Raw genomic sequence first — 20797 nt, forward strand, 5'->3', positions numbered from 1 at the left:
GAAGAAAGGGTAGTGTGCCTTAACGTTCTTTTAAAGGGAAGGGGCCCAGCGGTTTGCTTTTAAAATACTGTTCTCATTGGAAATTCTTCTCTCATTGTCCTGTAGCGCTGCAGTGGCAGAATGTGGCTTTTCTAAAGTGAACTTAGTATAATCAAAACAGCCTCACGTACATACATGCAGTAAACCACACTCTTTTGGCTTAATAGGACCAGGAACAAAACATACTTGTGGTCACAATCACAATCAACACTTCATCGGCAATACCAGGCAATAGTAGTAGAAAACAAAACCAGCATTATTCTGTATGATCTAGATATCAAACCAGATGGGTGCCGTCCATAGTATTATTGAAACAGTTTCTCTTCTGACTCATATTTACAGACTGGTCGTGGCAGTGGCATTTTAATTCGTATTAAATCAGGACAAGACTAAACATATAAACCAATGAGAGTCAGACACACTAAAACAATTAGAATAAACAGGAGAAACTTTGGCATGGCAATTGAAAACAGCAGAAGCAAAGAACAAAATGTAAGATGGAAAAAAAGGCCTTGGATAGTCACAACAGCAACAGTTTTTCACTTGAATTCGAGAGAACAAGACCACAGCCCAAATACTGGAAAACTACGTTTGTTAGGATGTTCACAATTTGAAATCTTAGTTTTTGGTGGACCTCTTCCCTCCTCTCAGATTGCTTTATTGCCTCTAGGGAATAGAATTAAAAATTTTGGCTTCCAGCCCCCTGTTGCGACCACTGTCGTTAGTAACTTCTACAAAAAGCAAACTGATTGACTGAAGGTGCTCAGTGAGAGAAGAACAGGATGGTGGAGAAAGCACCGAGCTGCAAAGTAGTGTGTTGCCAGACTGGACAGTAGTGACAAATGCGCAGCTGGAATTAACATCCCGGAGCAGCCAACGGCTGTGTCGAGTCATCTTCCCTAAGAGCACGATCTCTGCTTGTGCGAAATGGCAAAGGTACCTCTGCGGGGAGATTCTGCATCTTCCTCTTAAGCCTCTAGTGGTGGCTACTGTCAGCGAAGTGCTGAAGTAAAGGACTCCCTGGCTCCTTGGAAATCCCTCATCCTAAGCTCTATATGTACTTTCTTCCTTGAAATGCAATATTTGGGACAATGATTTCAGGCTTTTGCGGGAATGTGAAAAGGAATTTTCGTATGTTTCTTTTGAGGTAGCAGGGAAGGTCTCACGTGTGCCTTCATTTTCTCCTTTGCTTTGTTTCCAGGTCTTTCACACATGTTCTCATTTCCACCATTTCTCAGACATGCACAGTCACCACATTTTAATGTTTTTATTCTTGCTTTCATGTTGTTCTTTTTTTTTTTTCTCCTCTTCTGCTTCTCCTAGCAGCAGAGAAAAGTGTTCTAGAATCCTTCAAATCCACTTCATTTGTGTTTTTGTTTTTATCTGTAATGCTTCCCCTGCAGCAGCCACTCCTCATTCTAGTCAATCTGCCGTTGCCAGCAGCATGGGAAAGCACAACTGTGAAGGAATACAAGCTTAGTCCAGTTGAGGAAATTAATCTTTTGGATCCAGAGAAAGGCATCAAGGCATGAGAGAATGTGTCATCTGTGAATTGTTTGGTTTATGTAATAGTGAAAAATCTGGGCTTGATTTCAGCGCCTTCCTTCCCTCCTCTTCTCTGACCTAGCAAAGTTTGCCTGTACAGCACATGCAGGATGCTCAGGCTCTCTGCTTTGGTGCTCTGCCCTGGTTTTAGAGGATCTAAAGTGTGGTTTGGGGCAGCTCCCCTTTGCCTTCTCTTCCCTGGCAGAAAGAAAGCTGTATCTTGGGGTCTGAAAAGAAAAATGGGGTAAAAATCAAGTTGATGAAATCCTTAATAATGGACTTCAGGAAGAAAATTGTTCTATTCATATGCAGGTTTGAATACCAGAAATGGCTCAGACGTTGCTCATCTGATGCAGGGCCTGATCGATCCAAAGCTCATTTGTGTCAGAAGAGGCTTTTCAGTAAATTGTAATGTGACATTAATTAAATTGCCCCCTAAAATCTAAGTGATCGGTTTATTCTAGGGTGCAACACAGTTTAATGTTTTACTGTGCTAGAAGTATTGGGTATCACAGTCCAGACATGAAAAGCTTCCAGCAAAGTGCTTCTAACAAAACAATAACAAAATATTAAAGAGGTGAAGCAGGGTGGGGAGGAAAAGGTCTGGGTGGGTTTTACTCAAATTAACACAAGGTATCTAGTCTAAGGCCACCAAGGGCTGTTTTTAACCCATTAGAAGAGCCGCGTTTGCAGCCAAGTTTACGAACCACAAGGAAGAGACAGTGCACCGCTGGGCAGAGCTGGCACTTTCTGAAAGAAACTGCTGTTTGTGTAGCAGAGGATGCTGTCTGAGGAGGGCCGGTCGTGTTAGAACACCTGCTCGACACTTGTCTTTGGCTCTTATCCAGGAAAACGTTTTTTTTTTTTCCCTTTCTTAAACGGAGACGTGGAAGTTTTAAAAGCCTTGGGAAATAGGGATGTTAAGCTGATCACACAGCGTCTTTTAACTTAAGTGGAACTCAAGTGTTGCTTTCTGGGTTCCATGTAAGTGCAACCTCCCTGCCTTTTATTTGGCCTCACCATTTCGAGCACTGATCTCCTGCGTGCTGCAGTTAGGTGCTGTCTTCCCCTCCGAAAGCTACCCCATTTCAGCAGTCACTAAGGAGGCTCTCATGTTTTAGACTTACCTACTTCAGTTTTAATAGTATGTATTTGCTGGTGCTTTTGAGCTAAAGAACACCCCTCGTGGTACTGCAGTCAGGCCTGCACGACATAAATGCCGTAGCCGAAGTCATTTCTTCCCGTTACTTGTCCTCCTGCTCACATGGAAAACATTTTGGAGTTTGGGGAGCAAGAGTGGGTGGGGTCGCCTTTGCAGAGAGGTAGGAAAAAGGTTTTGAACTGGCAGAAATGCCAGGCAAGGCATGAGGTTTTACTGCAGGAGGCGTGAAGAAGCTGCGGAGCTGGGGCTGAGAAACCAGGCAGGGAAGCTACATGGCTAACAGTGACAGCTCCCCAGCTATCCAGAGGGCCCCTGTTTTTCTGCTTCTCTTTCTGCCAGCCCTGGCTGCCTGCTTGCTTTCTGCAGCTTTCTCACAGGGCTGCTTGGCAAGGTGCAGAGAAAAGCTCTGCTCTAGCCCTGCTATCTTCTCCCAGCAACAGCGTTTTGGAAGATCCAGCACCCAGTAAGGCCTCTGTTACCTCCTCCTTCCCATGAATGAGTTCCCAGATGTCTGCTTCTGCTCCTACCAGCTGCAGTGTCTGGTCTGGTTAAGTTTGTAAATTGCTTTGAGATCCTTCGAGATGAAAGGTTCTCCTTAAGTGAGATCATTATCGCCTTCTACATTTCTCCACTCCCTGTTCCCAGCTCAAGCTCTTTTCTCATCCCAGCTCAGGGTCCTGCACGGTACTCAACATTCCCAGCTCACGGCGACACGGAGCTCACCCACAGGTTTCGGCTTCCAATCCATCAGTTGTTTGACGCCTCTCCGGTTACTTCAGAGCTGAAGGTTAAATATATGGATTTTCCTGAGCTGGTGCCAAAGTGCTTAGCACTTGCCACACTGAGAGCGTACTTCTGAATTTGCGTCTGACTTCATGTTATTTTGTGTGCTTCAAGAGGCTGTATGGTTCTCTTCCTCCCACTTCTGAGGCACTTACTCATTCTAGGAAGCATTCCAGCTCCAGTGTTGTTCTGTGATCCTGCCCTGCGTTCTCAGAGCCATGCTTTGTTCATGCTCATGTGGTTACCCTGTAAGCCTGTCAGGGCAGGGATTTCGCTCCTGTCTGCAGCGGGTTGATGGAGAGGAACCCTGACGTGAGTTCAGAGGGCTCTGTGCTCGAAAATCCAGAGGCAGTGATAGGGTGCTTGGACAGGAGAGCTCCCACGCTGCTCTCCTCGCTGTCGTCTTCCTCTTCTGTACTTTACCCAGCTAGTAAAGAGAGTGTTTTCACTGCATAGTATCTCTGGGTGTTTATTCCCAATGCCATTCACATTCCTCTGAAATTTCCCTCTTTCCTACTAAAGTGAGGTCATCTTAAACCTGTGTTTATGGTACTGCAGTCATTTCCATGGCAGTAGACTATGATATCATCAGCGGAGGATTATGCCCTTCCTATGTGTGTTAGCAATTAAAAATTATGGTTTGTGAGATAAAGCTAATGTTTACCAAGCTTTTAGGTTTAGTCCATATGAGGCAAGGAAACTATTGCTTAATTCTCTAGAGAGTTCACTTGGGTAATGGAGTAAATGAATCCAGAAACATTTTGATCCTAGCAGGTGATAAGTTTTTGGGGGTGTATTTTCCAAGTGGGAGAAGAAAATCAGCTACTCCATCTTGCGTTCTCTCGCCACGCAAAGAGCACTTGTCTGAAACACTCTGGCACTCCTCGCTGGTTTGTGTTATTCAGAGCCACTTCTTGGCTTCGCTCACAGCACCGCCAATTCCCAGTCTCATGTGACTGGCATTTTTCCCCCTTGGAGGTCAGTAAGCTATTAGACACTACCCACAAAAGTAGAACAATGCGCCTATCGGCCTTCTCATCTCTTTAATGCGTGCCCTATTTGCCAGCTATCGGTAGCTGAATCTCTTTGGTGAGCCTTCCTCAGTATGTGTGTGCTTGCTTGTGGTTTGGTGACAGCAGAGGCTGGTTTCACCACCGTGATGGCAAAATAAAATTCATTCATTTGAAATGAGTCCAGTGCTAGAGCAGTTGCTACTGCTGCAAGATGCAAGTGGTGGATTCACAGCACTACTGACTTCGTCCCTTCAAATACTTAGGATTTTTTAAGCCAAGGAGGTAGAATTTCCTAAACAAGTGCGAAGAGAGAGGGAAAAGAGATTAGATAAAAGTTTCCAGAGAAAGGAGGTCATCAGTCGGGGTGTTACAACGTGAGACAAAATTGGTAGCCGTTTCTTTGGTTATGTACTTTCATTACAGAAATCTACTTCTCCTGTGCGCATTTCGTCCTGCCTGCTTTCCCACATAATAGAATTGAACTCTCATAAAATACCTGCTTGAATAATCTGGGGCAGAGCGTTACAAGAAAATCTCAAAATGCTGTGCCCTAATTACATACAAGACTTGCTTGTATCCATGTTCTCTGAACATCCAGGATGTGAAAAAGTTCTCCCTGAAATTATTACCACGTTAGATGCTACCGTACAAAAAAGCTCCTTTTCCCACTGCAGATCATGGAGACAGAACCAGGCGATGCCAGGCTGGAATGGAATAAAGAGAGAAGGAAAGAGAGAGAGAGAGAGAATTATTGTATGCAGTTTTTTTGGAGACTGAAGTGCCACAGCGGACCTGGCCCATATTTACTGGGCATATAGCGAGGTGATCGTTACAGCAGCCCCAGCGTCCAGCTTCCCCATCGTTCTGCATTCGTGCTGAGGCTTCACCTGCCTCTGGAGAACCCAGAGTGATCCCTCTGTATGAAGACAATGAAAGCCAGAAAGTACTAACCTTATGATCAGGGAAAGAGGTTGTTGGGATAAAAGCTTTTTTGCCATTTTTCCGATATCAACGCCAGGAGTGAAGGGTCCGTTTTAATTTCTGCTACAGGAATTTTGTCTCAGCACTGTGCAAATAGCACGTGGCCATTGCTTCCCATTATAACATCCTCCTTCAAAGATAGCACAACTCTGTGGTCTTCTGCTTTTGGTAGAGTCCCTGGATGCTGTGCAGTTGCAAATAATTAAATGCAAACCAGCAATGCACTGGATGTTGGTATTGTCGGTACTTCAGGGTGTTCCTTGGGCTTCTGCTGTACTCTCATGACACAGATTGGATACTAGGTTGTTACTGTGTCTATAATTTCTTGCCCTGCTCTTTTATCATATAACTTCCACAGTTTTTTATTGTTTCGGTGATTTTCCACACTCTTACTGGAAATTGTCTTTTTGACTGTTTAAAATAATGCATTCCTTGCCTTTTCAGTCTGGAGCTGTTTGCCATGCAAGAATCACTGCAGTCAAAGGGGAGCTCTTCTAAAGAAACTCCTTTGAAAATATTTGCCACAATAAATACAATTGTTATGTATTGCATTTTAACACCCAGCACTGAGGCTATTGTATTTTCTCCCGCCTTAATGAGCCACAGAATGATATGATTAATACTTCTGTTCTGTCTTGTTAACGAATTACTTGCTGGCTGTTCTCTTAATGCAAATAGCTGTTTTCCTAGATGCATTTCGAGACATAAATGTCTTTGGGTAAATTTTAGTACTCCTGACGCCGAAGAGCTGCTGGCACAAATCAAAAGCTGCAAGAAAAATCGTACGGAGTCGACGGTAACAAATTTGTGTAAAACCACTCTGGGCAGGCATATATATGCTGTTGCCTCTAGCAGCTGTCTGAGCTGTTCCTTCCGTAGGAGTTTGCTAGTAAGGTTTTGTTTGCTTGTTTTATAAAGCTCCGGTCGTTAGCCCCTCTATCAGGCTCCAGTAAGTTATCTGATGCTGCCGTCCCCGGTTCCTTCCCAGCCCAGTAACATACACTTGGAGCCTGGAGAAGACGCAGAAAGATTTTTCACCGGTGTGTTGCCTAAGTAGTTGCAGCTTTAGAGAACACGTTGATCTTTGTGACAACTAATTATAAAATAAGAAGGTGGTAATGTTCCCGAATATATCAGTTGTGTGCTCCCTTATGGGTTTCATTATTTCTGCTTTCCATTTCTGACTTTAGTCCATTTTTCTCCCTTTTTTACCCATACTAGATCAATAGCATGCCATCCCTCAACCATGTATGATTTCCTCTTATTTGCCTCCACCTCTTGTTCTTATCTTTCTGCATCATGTTCTTACCGTGCACTTGTTTTTCATACTGCTCTTTTCCTGCCTCTCATCTTTCCAAAAATAACATTGCTTCCAAAGAATCATAATTCCCTTTTGCTAATTTACTCTGTCTGTCACTTTCTATACTTCTATCGTCTCTCAGGTCCCTGTTTATATAAAATGCGTAAAACTTGATAGTATACACAGCAGAAAGAAAACAAAAGATGGAAAGGAAAAGAAGAGAGATCAAGTTCAGTACTTGGGTGGAAAGGCAGGCATTTTCCAAGTTCTCAGCTGTAAGGAGAGTGAATATACCTTCTTCCTTCTAATTGCTTGATCCCGTTAATATTATTCATTGGGAATATCCTGCTAGTATTATTCAATCTTTTTTTTTTCTTTTTTGGCCGGGCGGAAGGAGAAAATGACCTGTTGGGGAAAAGCAGCTGCTGGAGCTCAGTGCTCTGTATCAAGGCAGTGAAAAGGAGCAGATATTCCTTCAGTTTTCATTCCCCATTGCTCGTGAAATTCTGGGCATTACTGGAGACATGAGAGTTGTCTGCTGGCAGGTGTAACAAGCCAGGGGTATGCAGACTGACATCTTCCTGATATTTAGAGATCTGTCTTTCACAAGGGAACTTAAATGGTACAAAAGGTGAAGGCAGTTAGGTAGAGGAGGTGCCTGCCTGCCCTGGCTGAGGTAGGTGTTGCCAGCGAAACTCCAGCACCCCCTGCACAGTGCAGATTCTCATATTTGCCCCACAACCTTCATGTTATTGTAATCCAAGGCTGTAGGAGATGCCTTTATAATTAGATAGAATTTCAGGTACAGCTTTTTAGTGGTAAATCAAGGGTAAGCTAGTTTCAAAGTAAAAACTTGTCTAGTGAAAGCATGAGAATTTGGCATATTACTTATATGGATTGCCTTTTTTATCTATGATAAATTGGGTCAGCATACGTAAACTAAGTATTCTTTTGTTTATACTTTTCATTTGTGACCCATCTGGATTCTGTGGGAGGCACTGTACTTAGAAAATTGATGAAACACTTCTTATTTGTCAAAATTATTCTCTTGGGTACAGGCTTTTAGAGCAACTTCTTACTGGAGAAAATGAATAGCATTTGGATTGTGCTGTACTGTGTCTTGATGACTGTGTAGTGAAAACACATCTATGATGTTGCTTTTAATATTGTAGTTCCTAAAGCACAACATGCTTTGCATAAAATCCCAATACATAATCGGGAGAGCAGCGGGGAGCAGGGAAGGGCAGTCCTTTTTATTTTTACCTAGAAAAGACAGAGGACCAAATTTGTAAGGGGGTCAGCAGGCAATCTTTTTTCTGCATGAGTGAAACAGGCTGCTCTCCAGCCTCCCGTCCCCCTGTCTGTATGTACATCCAGGGTATCCATATATCTAAATCCATCCTTGGGCATGTAAAGATCACCCTTTGCTTGGGTTGCAAAGGTTATTTTGATTTGTGTTGTTTTTTTCTGCTTTAAGCCTGGTATTTCATCATGATACAACGTTCTGTTCAGCATAGGAACCGTAGGCAGCCTTCTTCAGTCCTGGGTGAGTACAGTATGTTTCAGACAGCCTATTCTAACATCACCATCACATTGCCTTGAAAATAATTATGTAACTGCAGTTCCAAAAATAATGTAATCGAGAGACATCAATGAAGAACAACGTGGGAGGGAAATAAAGTTAGCGAGTAGTAATTTTGAAAATTTCCACAATCTTTCCTAAACACAAAACAGATGTTTGGTACGAATGAAGGAATGTTTGTTAAACTTAAATATCTGAAGATACATTCCTGTTTGGTTTGGGGTTTTGAATCTCTTCAGAGCTTCAAGTTCAGAATCACACATTCCACAGATTATGGAAGCATCACTGTGCCCACCTTTTCCCAAAAAGTTAACTGCTAGAGATGTAAGGAAAAGCTAATTGTTCCATGAGAAAACTTCTTACTTTTGGCAGTTAGTCCAATAAATAATTCCTTTGTGCTGAAGTTTTCATGCTCCTAACATAATTTAGGAATTTTGATCTCTTGGTGATATCGTCATTTCAGTGATGTGCACCACAGTGTGCTACCGCAAATGCTTCAGGATATTCATCTGGGTGCCTTCTTTGTTACATCTTTTAAGATCTAGTGCGGTAAAATTTCCTTCTGTGCAGTGGGTCAGCAGAAATACTCATTGAAGTTCTCGTTGAAGAGCCGTGGACATCCGTTCTCATTCTGCAGGTTATGTGTTTTGGTCTTTTTAAATTGAGGTTGTGATTGCACAATGATATTTTGGAAGAGTCAAAACTCATATAAGACGATACCACTCTTGAAATCCTGTAGTCTCAGCCATTCATTTCATTTTCTCCCATCCTAGAGATTTTCACCACTTGTGTCAGGTCAGCTGTTGATCCATTCAGTAATGAGATCTATGAAATAGTCTGTCTTTAAAATAGATAGAAATATGTTTGATAAAGTACCTCTTTTCCCTGATTGAAAAGATTCCTGCTGCTCTGCACCAATTCATCATTCACTTGTTTGCACTGCAGTGACAGACTGTAGTTGTGGAAAATCAAAGAAGTTTTTAAAAAACCCTCAGCTGGATGATGGGGTAAAGTTTTTGCAACTCACACTGCCACGGTCCCTCAGCACTGTCCTGTGAAGGGATTGTTCTTTAACCCTCAATTATTTTTCCAGGTAACAATTTGGGTGGTATTTTTCCACTATTCATTACTGTGCGCTAGAGCAGGCACCAGACCATCAAACATACAAGAAATGATAACCAATAATATGAATTTTCTGAAAAGTTACCTTTTGTTAAGGAAAGACTTGTCACATTCAGGGAAATAGGGGGAAGAATGCCTAGAATATTTCCTATTATTTCTAATTGTCTCCTAATGATTTTTTCAATCATTAGAGATGTGAAGTGAGACTAAGAACCTAGAACCTGATAGCCCTGTATTTAAATCAAGCTGTAGTTAAGTTCCTGAGGTAGTCTCTTCACAAATCCTGAAAAATGTCTACCTTCTAATAAGATGTTTTAGTGGATTATTAAAAGGGATGAAAGCACGACCGAGTCAAGACCATCAGATTTTGAAAAGAACTGTGGTCTTTTTGTCTCAGCGTTATGGATACTTTCCCATAGAACATGTTCAAATCTTTAAAAATTATGCGAGACAAAAGAGACCAAGGCTAAACCAAAATGTTAAGCCAGATCCAAAAGAGGTCGGAGGCTTTTTCACCACAATGATGTACTAATATTCCTAGTTAGAGGCAAGAATTGTTCTTTCCTTTGTATTTGTCAGCTCAGAGGATCATGAAAGCCCAGCAAATTGTATGTACTAGACAGTGGCTAGTTACACCTACTCTAATCTCACAGGGATTTTCCCCATTCTAGGGAATTCCCAGGAGGGGAGAAGGAGCCAGTTTTGTTCAGGGGTTCAAAGAGAAGAGAATCAAAGCTAAATTCTAGGCCTTTACATTGTGTTCTGTTTTATTAAGACACTGACATGCAGCGTTTCTGCTACTGTTTTGATACCCAGGATTATCTTCACCTTTCTTCAGGAGAAAAAAAAAAGTTTGAATTTTTCTTTTGATGACATGACAGTCGTCTTAGATAACGTGACATCCCATCTAACGTACAAATTCTCTTCCCCTCTGAATTGCCTGATGAGAGCATTGTTTTCTTTTTCCTATTTTTTCTGAAGAGAAATGTCAATGTAGGTTTTTTTTCCACTTATTTTCCTTTCTCATGCACACCAAAACCACGTCCTTTCTCAGGAATACACTGATGCTTTCTGCTTTTCTTCCACATACCTGCTGAGCTGAGCATACCGTACTCGTAACGCAAACCCTCGTTAGGTAGCATTTGGCGTTTTCAGCATAGAAAGCAGCACGGCTGGTGCAGGCAGCGTCCCCTCACTCACCTCCTCCTCCGTCGCAGCCCACCCTGCCTGCTGTACACCAGCTTCGGTCAGTTTGCTGATCCTAGTTAAAATGACCTGGGGGGAAAACCACGGATTTTGTATTAGTAAGCTCCCTGAGCAATAAGGGCACTGGAAGATAAACATTGGATAAATGCTACTGTATCAGCATGGTTTTGCAGCAGCTTAGGCTGGTGGTAAAAATGCATCTTTGTGGTACTCTCATGTGTTGAAAACACTGAACAGACACCGGTTAGGTGTCAGGAATCGGAAGCAAACCATGATTAATTTCAGGATTAGTTTATGCAAATGCTGCTTCTGTACACCTTTCCCTTCCCTTCCTCCTTCCCTCAGACTCTTCCTCTGATTACGATCTAGTCACTACTTAGACGGGAACTGTTCAAGAAAACCCAGAATACCATGGAAAGTGGCATTAATGACTCAGTAAGTTGTACTTTCACCTCTGATTCAGTGCTTCAACAAGGTAGTAAAGGGTTCTGTTCTTTTTCTAGTGCTGCCCTCCTTAAGGGACGTCTATCTAAAAATACATGTGCTAACCAGCTCTAGCCTTTAAGGGCACTCATGGCACACACTGGACAAAGGGTTGAAGTTATTGCAATGGCAGAATTCTTACTTGTGTGTTCTTATTTACCCCAAATCCCTGGAGCATGACTGGATGTAAGATTCTTCGTTTCCCATGAAAACCCATGGGTAGTGTTGCCATGTGCTTCCTACATTTAGATACCATTTTGTAAAAATTCTTGAAATTTTGAGTGACTGTATTCCTTTATTTGTAATGTCTGAAGTGTTTCAGGATGTTCCAGTCTAAAGTTCCTCTATAAATATGATTCAGTAGTACTGTGCACAACTTGCAAAACATTATACAGTCATTTTATGTCCCATCTAGTAAGTGTCAGGGGATTTCAGGTTTACTTTCTGGTTACTGCTAAGATACGAGATCAATATTCTTCATACCATTTATCCTCTCAATGCTGAGCAGAATTTGTCACACGAGCTGAGAGCAGTCTGTTGGCTAGTAACTTAAATTTAGTTTTTCAGGTCAGCATTTTCAAATTATGTCGAAGTTGTAAATAGCTTTACAAAACATTTTATGTAACAATTCTGAAAACCGGCGTGACAGTTTTTCTAATTAACTTATTTAGCCTAGTTTTGGAGTAACATTAGCTGTTTCATCATTTTTAGGCCATTATGAGTATTCTTTGTGGTACCATCAATAAGCCAAGAATTTATAGGGTTCCTTAATCATACAGATTACTCATCATTGCCTGCTCATAACAGAAGCCTGAAATGCTCATTAAAATTGTCTGATGTGAATCGAAAGTTAGTGCAGTTGCAGAATTAAATGACAAGAGAACAACATTGTAGGGGGGGGGGGGGGGGAACTTGAATACCTGTGTCAGTGAAAGTGAAACATCCAGGCTATATATAGAGATCAGGGCTTTGAATTTGTTTAATATTGAAAATACAAACAGGCTTCTGGAGAGGAGAATTGTTCTGAAAGGATCAGCGATCATGCCTGAAATGCAATGAGGTGGGTTTTTTTGTTTACAGTGAGCTACAGGAACTTGCTGTGTGTTCCTGCCTAGTCTGTTAGCCTATTTTTAAAATTGGCTAATTACAAATCACTGTTCCAACTTGATCCTTTGCCCTTTGCCTTGTGCCTTTTCATCAAAACAATAAAAAAGGTGACCTTCCCGTCTTTGGCAAGCTGTTGGATTCCCACAGGCAGTTGTTTTGCTGTCCTACTTGAAACACCGAGGCCCGGATCCTCATCTCACCAAGCCTGTTTTTTCACCAGTGTAATTACTTTGCTTTCGTTGGAGTTGCTTGTCGATGCCAACATAACTGAGAGAAGAATCAAGTCGTGGTCTAGCCACTGTTAAAACAAGAATATGTATGGCTGAACATGCTTCTTGAAAATGCATATGAACTCAGAGCAGCACTATTAGCAGATGCCTGCTGGGATGTCACAATTGTTAATCTTCGTCTAAAAATATATTGGCTTTTTGTGGAAACAAATTCTATTTAGAATAAGCTATAATCTCCTAAAACACCCTAAGGAAGGAAGATGAATTGAGACTTGATACCATTCTACTTACTGTAGAATTTAAATGAGAAGACAGCGTGTGCTCGTGGATTGAGCTGATCTCTATTTTTGGTTTTGCCACTGGCTTCTTGGCTGACCCGAGGCAAAAAAAAAGGCAAAATGACTTGCCTAAGTTTCACACCCACAAAACAGGAATAACATTGTTCTGCTTTTTAAAGTGTAGCGAGATCTGTGGATAAAATGAATTATACAAGAGCTGCTATTACTATTTCTTACCAAGGCTGAGTGAAACAACTCCCCTTTGCTGAATGGCACACAGTTCTGGAAGTACACATGCAATAGCCTGGCACTGACTGCACAGGAGCTTCTCCCTCTGAGTTTTGTGGCCCTCCTTCCTTCTCTGGTCCCCAGCCACCGCTATTTTGGCTTCTGATGGCACATAAGCTGATGAAAATAGCAATAAATTATAGATGGTCCTATTAGTAAACATTAGTTATCCGCCCTCATTACACCTTGTTCCCTGACACCTAAGTTGCTGACTGTTGTAAACAAGCTGCCAGATGCTGCTGTGGGCAAACTGTTTTAACTTAGCAGCCTTTTCCACCTATACAAGGCACTTACAAGTCTACTTGTAAAAGGCTGCTACATTTTCATTTAAAAAAAGCTTAAACATTTCCTAACAGAGTGTTACCTTGCTCTAAATCTCTGGAAACAAAATGAGTGCCACTAGCTGTACTTGGGAGCCCTTCTGGGCTCCCCGTCATTGGACCAAATGGGTTCAATTCTCTCCATGTGTGCCGTGAACTTGTTTGTAGCTTAACAGATAGAAGGAATTCTGGTTTTAGACCTTGTCCCTGGAACGTATAGCTTGAAGGGGCAGAAACTTGGGGAATCCGAGTGTTGCAAACAGCGCTTTGAATGACGAATTTTTAATAGAAGGGCCAAAAGTAAGCTTGCCTTTTGCATTCAGAGAACTTCTTCCCCATAGGTTCGTGGTGTTGTGTCTTTTTTTCAACTTCTGCTGGAGATAGCAAAACATCTGGTAGTGTTAACAAAATTACAGTTCTGTTTTGTTTTGTTTTGTTTTCCAAATGGAAATGAAACCAGACTGTCTTGAATACACCCCTGATCGGTCTCCACTTGTATTAGTGCATCTGGTTCGGGGCACCCATCCCCAGAAAAATGTAAATGTAATTGGAGTCAGTTCAAAAACCAACAAAATGTTAAAAAGTTGCAAAGTTTGATCTAAAAACGAGAAAAGTTGAATATGTACTGTGGCCTGAGTGGCAGCAGAGGGGAGGAAGGTTTTGATAATGATCTACAATTTTCAGGGCTGTAAACACCAACAAAGTGAAAAATTACTTAGGGTGGTTCAAGAAGGTATAATTAGCTGTAATGAAATTAAATGAACAATATGTAAAGTTGCACTGAATGTTACAGAAAAACAATGTGAACAGCAAGACCTATAGATTTATTATTTATCTGTATTGTGTTAGCACCGGGGAATCCCAGTCAGGGCTCAAGAGCTTCTATTCCTGTAGAAACATGAAACAAAGACAACAGAAATGCAATCCCTCTCCTGAGTAATAAACGAGAAGCTTGACGGGGTGGCATGTAAGGGATAAACTTAAACTGGTGGTTTGTGGAATAGAGACCCTGAAGGGTCTTTCTGTTCTTTTTTCTAGTCTTTTTTAATTTTTGTTTACTGGCTGTCGGACCGTTTAGGATTGTAAGAATGTAACTCTTACTTTGAAGATGCTTGCTATTTTCAGTCGTTAATGCATGTAAATATTGCTTTAAATTGGAACAGCCTTACCACGCGATTGCCAAGAGCTGGAGAAACTGTCCTTGGACAGAAGTTTTTCATTGGTTTTGGTGGGAAAGGAGCCAATCAATGTGTCCAGTCTGCTCGACTCGGGGCCAAGACCTCGCTGATCTGCAAGGTAAGCACTGGCTTGCTCTTGGATTACAGCTGAACTAAGTGTTCATGCAAACTCCAGTAAACCTTTAGGTATCTTACAGAAATGGTGGTTTTGTTTGTTACTCTTTTGTTGTTGTTTTTTTTTGTTTTCTTTTTAATCCTTCTCTAATTCCTGTTGCTTCTCCTTATTTCAGCTGTAAATTTAAGCATGAAATGTGACCAGGAGGCTGTTCTGAAAGCACTGCCAGAACCAAAGAGTAGTTGGCTAGAGATCTGGCAGAAATTGCACAGAAAGAAAGGCTGCAAAACTTCGATTGATAGATATACCATGGAAAAGAGAGTTGGGGAGAATTTGAGATATTCAAAATTCAAGTGCTAGCCCCTCCTCTTTATGCTCCCCAGCATTACAACTATCAGGGCTTCAGTGATGACGTTCAGGTGCTAGGCACTGTAGTCAACCTGCAGTTTACTTTGTAGGTGATTATGAAAATCAAATACAGGTGAGATAGTAACAAATTCAGGAAGAAATATAACATATCGTGCTTCAAGAATTAAATTGTTGTCTAATTACTTGAGATTAGGATGGGATGTTGATATACAAACTGTATCACCTTTGCATGCTATGGGAATTTTTTGCTTACTTCTCTGAAACTTTTGATGTACAACAGTTCTGAAGACTGGCTTACAGACCATCGGGCTGATCCAGCCTGGCAGATGCTATATATTTACAGTGCTTTTCTTTGATTTTTGCCATTAAATGCTATCGGTTTTGAGTGATCATTACTAAGGTTAGGATCAAATTTTATCTCTCTGTAGCCTTATTGTCTATCCGGTACTAACTGCAGATGAAAATTTAGATTGACTCGACACACTTTGTTATTGCTATAGCTGGGGGAAGATGCTAAATTTGTTGGATCATTGTCTGCAAGGGATTTTTTAAGGAGTACTGGAGACATCTCAGGGAAGCCTTTCTTATTGGTTTCCAATTCAATATTTAGGCTAAAGAATGGTACCTATCAATCTAAATTATACCTTCAGGCATTTCTGTGGGTCATTATCACTAGTTGTTGTTCTACAGTGTTGGTTTTTTTTAAGTTGTTTGTTTTTTCTTTTTTTAAAATTTATAGTGGGGATGTTTACACTTCTGTAATATTGAGTATAAATTTGATCATCTTTGCATTCAAGAATGATCAGATTCAAATACAAGATGAATTGGCAATGAATTCTCTGCTAACATTTCCTGATAAATGTTAAAGGTTTTTTTTCTACTGAAAGTGTGAATTTTGTTTTATTTTTTAATGGTCTAAGCTATCTCAGTGAATACATGTTTTTGGAACCATTTGCATTCCTAATAAAATTTAGCAGTTAGTATAATTTCCAGTTACTTTCCAAAATCGTATTTATGCTATTTCAGAAAAACGTAGTTGTATTTCTTTTTCTTTCTTTCTTTCTTTCTTTCTTTCTTTCTTTCTTTCTTTCTTTCTTTCTTTCTTTCTTTCTTTCTTTCTTTCTTTCTTTCTTTCTTTCTTTCTTTCTTTTTCTTTCTTTTTCTTTCTTTTTCTTTCTTTTTCTTTCTTTTTCTTTCTTTTTCTTTCTTTTTCTTTCTTTTTCTTTCTTTCTTTCTTTCTTTCTTTCTATTATGTATTTATGGGAGAAAAGACTTAGTAGAGAAGGACAGATTTCTCATATAAGTTTTAGCCTTTTTTATTTTTTGTTTAAAAGTTAATATTTACTTTTTAAATTAAAAATGCAGTTTACAGCCTGGCAAAACAGTCTCGTCTCAGAGCAGTACAGTCTTTTAGCTGCACAGCTCAATAGGGCACCATATAAAGTCATTTGCTGAATATAACTGAGAAGAGTCAGGTAATAATGTGACATTACAATTCAATTATTTTTACTTTAAGAAGTCATCTTAAGTATGCGGTGGTTCTTAAAGCCAGGTTGCCTTTCACACACACTCTGTGCTCAGTACATGTTTATGTTTTGGTCATAATTCCCAACATGAGGCAATTGCTTCTGCAGTCTAAAGCTGTGGGAATGGAATCAGTATTAGTACCAGAGGGACATTCCACTGGAGTGTGGCATCCTTTTACAAGGACTGTAATTTAGACAGAGGATCTAATCAACAAGAGGAGACATAAGCATCTCAGGTCAAGTGACAAGACATTCTTCATACCTGAGAGCTTTAAAGCGTAAAAGACAGGCAGTGACTATCTGTTGATGGTTTGAGAAAGGGAATTTTAGGATGACTCGTAGGTATAACTAGAAATGCCACAGAATGCTGTAGATTTTAATTTAAAATCCAAATACTGGGTTTGGCTAGTGGAAATGCAAATGCTATTCTATTTCCTGCCTGGAAGCCAATGGAAGTGACTGCTGGTGCTCTGGGTTATCAATATCTATCACAGTATTGGTCTTAAGCTCCCTTACTCAGTTTGCTTGGTACTGTAAAACACCATATTGATGGAATAGTTGCCACTTCAAAAGACAAGACAGTGGTTCCGAGAAGTGTGCAAGGCTGCAGTCAGGGAACTAACAGACCTAAGAGAACAAGTGGGTTGTTCATGTTGAGACAAGAACCCTGTTGCAGTACTGAAAAATGCACAGAGGTTTTGAGGGGGGTCCGAACTCCCCATTGTAGTGGCAATTACCAAAAAATCTGCTAAGTATCCTAGATAAAGAGCATGGAAGAAGGTTGATCTGAAAGCCATTGCATGTACTGTAAAATGGCCCAGTTTTCTTCTGACAAACGATTTGAGATGATTCTCACTGGTCATTGCTATCGCTAGCCTGATAAATGCATATACTAAATTCTACTTAATCCCTGGCTGCATTTGATTCCTACTCAGGAATAGGAAGTGCTGGACTATGATGCTGTGTTGTCTTCTGTCTTTAGACGATCTCTAAGCCAAATTTAAGAATAAGTGCAGTAAACTCAAATAATTAATTGTAACTAATAATTAATTGTAATTAATTAATTACAAATAATTTTCACTTAATTGTAAGAAGTTAGATATATCTAAGACACAGCCCAGAGTATAATGGTTATCTCCAATTGTTTTTTCCTTTTGTATTAGTCTTACTTTTGTGTTTAGTACCTGTTTAATTCTCAAAACAAGAGAAAGAGTAAACTCTCAGAAAATGTGCATATAGAATAAATGAAAATTTGTTAAGAGGTACATATTTTTATTGTAATTAATTTTCAGGTACAGATGAGTTTGATTCTCTTAAGCTGCTAGAATTTTAGCTGTTACACCAGTCAGCTTTCCTAGGTGCACATGGAAAACTTGATGGTAAGCAAGGAAAACCCAGGTTGAAAAATACTGATGTAATTCTACTTTTCTAATGCGCAAACCTTGTGACCCTCATGCTTGTACAAACTGCTTAAGAAATCAAGAAAGAAGAAATGCTACTTCAGCACGCGTAATGTTCTGTGGTCAGCAGACTAAGACATTTAGTTTTCTATTCATCCAATAGTCCATCTATGAGGGTCTGAGCAAAAGCATAAAATATTTAAAACAATGTTAAATAATTTGACACGGTCAGTAAATATGCCTTTAATCTAAAATGAGCCTGATGCCCAGTACTCTGCCTTCCTTGAGGGTAAAGCCTGAATGGGAAGATAAACCCTTCAAAGGCACTAGGATTAACTGGGTCGGGTGCTGATGAACTAACATGGAGAAAAGTTTCCAGAGGAAAAGGACCTCCATGGAGACCCTTCCAAGGGCTTCCCTCCAGCACTGAGATCCCTTGCTGTGAGCAGAAGTGCCGTGGCTGATCTCAGTTGTTACAACAGTTGAACAATAAGGGGTGTCTGTCTGTCAATTATATAGGATCCAGAGCAGAAGGAAGCAGTTTTCAGTTGAGCTTCTGGGAAACGGTTACGAAATACTTCATTTCTGAAATAACTGAGCAAATCCTGAGATTTGTTGTAGAAGCTCTGTAGCAGATAGGGAGGGAGAAGATGATACCATCAGGTGGAATGCATTCCAACAGTACATCTGTTAGGCTGCAAAGGTGAGCACAATTCAGGTTTAAATTGCAGATGGCTGCAGTCAGCCAGACAAAAGCAGTCAGAAGATGCAGCTTCTGACAACCCGCCCTGTCTGGCAAACTGGGAGTAGTCAGAAATACAGACATATTCTAATATGCAAACAATGAATAGCACAGTGACCAAAGAAAATGTTTATGTTTTTTTTTCTTTTTTTTTTTTCCCTCCATTTGTTAGAGGAATGTTCCATCTGGATAGACTGTTTTAACCTACATTGATGTCCTCCTTTGGTAAAAGATCGGGACCATCCCTAATAATGCTTTATAAAAATCCCATATAGAGGTTGTAGGAAATGAAAATATGTTTAAAAACATGGATATGCAATACAGTAAGTGGGGGGGAAGGATCATCTGTCCATTTGTGACACTTTCTGTTTTACAACTCTGTACAGTTTGTGGAATTTTGCAGGGTTTGATTTGTGTGATCACTAGCTAGTACTCAGGTCTTCTCAGAGCTTTCCATAAGACCGAACTCATAAACAGAAAGATTTCTAAGCAGGCTTTAGAGGCAGCTGCTTTGTACTTCCTAACAACTCAAATACAGCGTTAGCTATTAGTGTTGTTTTATGAGAAGACAGGTCATTATTTATCATGCAATTCCTTTGCTGTCTAGACCATGACCAGGATCTTGATCTAGCTTCTTATCTGAAAGATGATTTTTTTTCTCTTGCAAACATACTTCCTATAGCATTGGTCAGTCGTTGATACTGATCAGATAGATGTACAAGTTGCGCTTGGAAGTGGGAGCACAAACTGTGAGTGCTGAAGACATAGGCTAAGACTGGTGAACTAAAAACTGTGTTGGCTTTATATACTAAATGCTATTTTGGCGTTAAGTAAGTTAGACCTTTTTTTTTTTTTCTCTCCATATACCTCACCTTCTTTTTTCAGCTTGTGTAATGAAACAAAACCAAATGTTTATTACCCTGAATAAACAGCAAGCAGAATTCTGTTCAGCTAAAAGGATTAGTGGAACTGAAATTACAAGCTTTTTAACTTGCTGTTAGAAAAACAATAGAGCATAGCTTGACTCTGTAACTCAACTGGGTCTGGTGTTGCTGGATAAAACAAACAAAAACATGTTGAATTCATAAATGGTACATTTAGTACTGAGAAATTACAGAAATCAGCAATGCTGTGTTTATAGTCACTTTCTAGAGCACAGCCACTGATGTTTTTCCACCAAGAAAACTTTGAGGTAGAAAATTCAAAACATTAACTGCAGTTAAGAGGAACGCTTAGGTTCCTTTCAGTTCAAAATTGACTAATGACCCAGGAGTACAAGATTCTGTGCACTTCCAGATTGTACAGTCCCCAGAAAGCTTCAGTTTCAAGGGAACATAGTGGTTGTATGAGAATGAAACTTGAATATAGGGACATGGGTGGAGGCAGTGCGTAATAGAGGTGGAGAGATCTGCAGAACTGTATTCCAAAAAATAAAGTGCTGCAAAATAGAAAGTGTTGTATTCAAATTGCATTAGAGCATTCTGCTGCCTAAAGACGATCTCACCTTTCTGTAGATAAAACCTGTCTGTTTATCTTCTGTGTAGGTTGGGAAGGATTCCTTTGGCAATGATTATGTTGCAAATTTGAAGAAGAATGGTGTTTCTACAGGTAAAATTTTACTTTAAATAAGCCTTTTGAATTATTCCTAAGCTTTAAACATTGGTAGTGGAGGATTTCTTATTTTATTGCTTTATTGGATATGTCTGTAGTCAAAATCAAAACTACAAAGAATTGTTTTGACACAAATGGGAGGAATGAATGAGTGTGGGTTAGAATGTGGGGACTTCTAAAGTCTGCTGTACCACTAAAAGTAACATTTAATGTTATTACCTCTAAATCTCAAATGATTACATCAGTGCAAGTCACTTGAAGATAACTTGCTGTTATGTGAGTGTTTAGGCTGGCACTGATGATGATAATGCCTGGTGAGAAACTGACAAAATCCAGTCTGATTATCCTTTCTTTATTTCATGTTGAGAGGGAAAGGGTAAAGTGGAAATGCATTTGTCAACTCCATACATTTCATCT

The 20797-nt window shown here is 40.2% G+C and overlaps 1 protein-coding gene across 1 annotated transcript in view; it reads left to right on the top strand.

Moving 5' to 3' along the window:
- RBKS (ribokinase) overlaps positions 1 to 20797 on the top strand; it is a 68072-nt gene that overhangs the window by 2966 nt on the left and 44309 nt on the right. Inside the window, exons 2-3 of the mRNA XM_048079470.2 lie at positions 14603 to 14735; positions 20314 to 20377. Of these exons, the coding sequence (XP_047935427.1) occupies positions 14603 to 14735; positions 20314 to 20377 (197 nt within the window). The remainder of the gene's footprint in view (positions 1 to 14602; positions 14736 to 20313; positions 20378 to 20797) is intronic.

The sequence above is a fragment of the Anser cygnoides genome, chromosome 3, assembly GCF_040182565.1.
Source record: "Anser cygnoides isolate HZ-2024a breed goose chromosome 3, Taihu_goose_T2T_genome, whole genome shotgun sequence".
Lineage (NCBI taxonomy): Eukaryota > Metazoa > Chordata > Aves > Anseriformes > Anatidae > Anser > Anser cygnoides.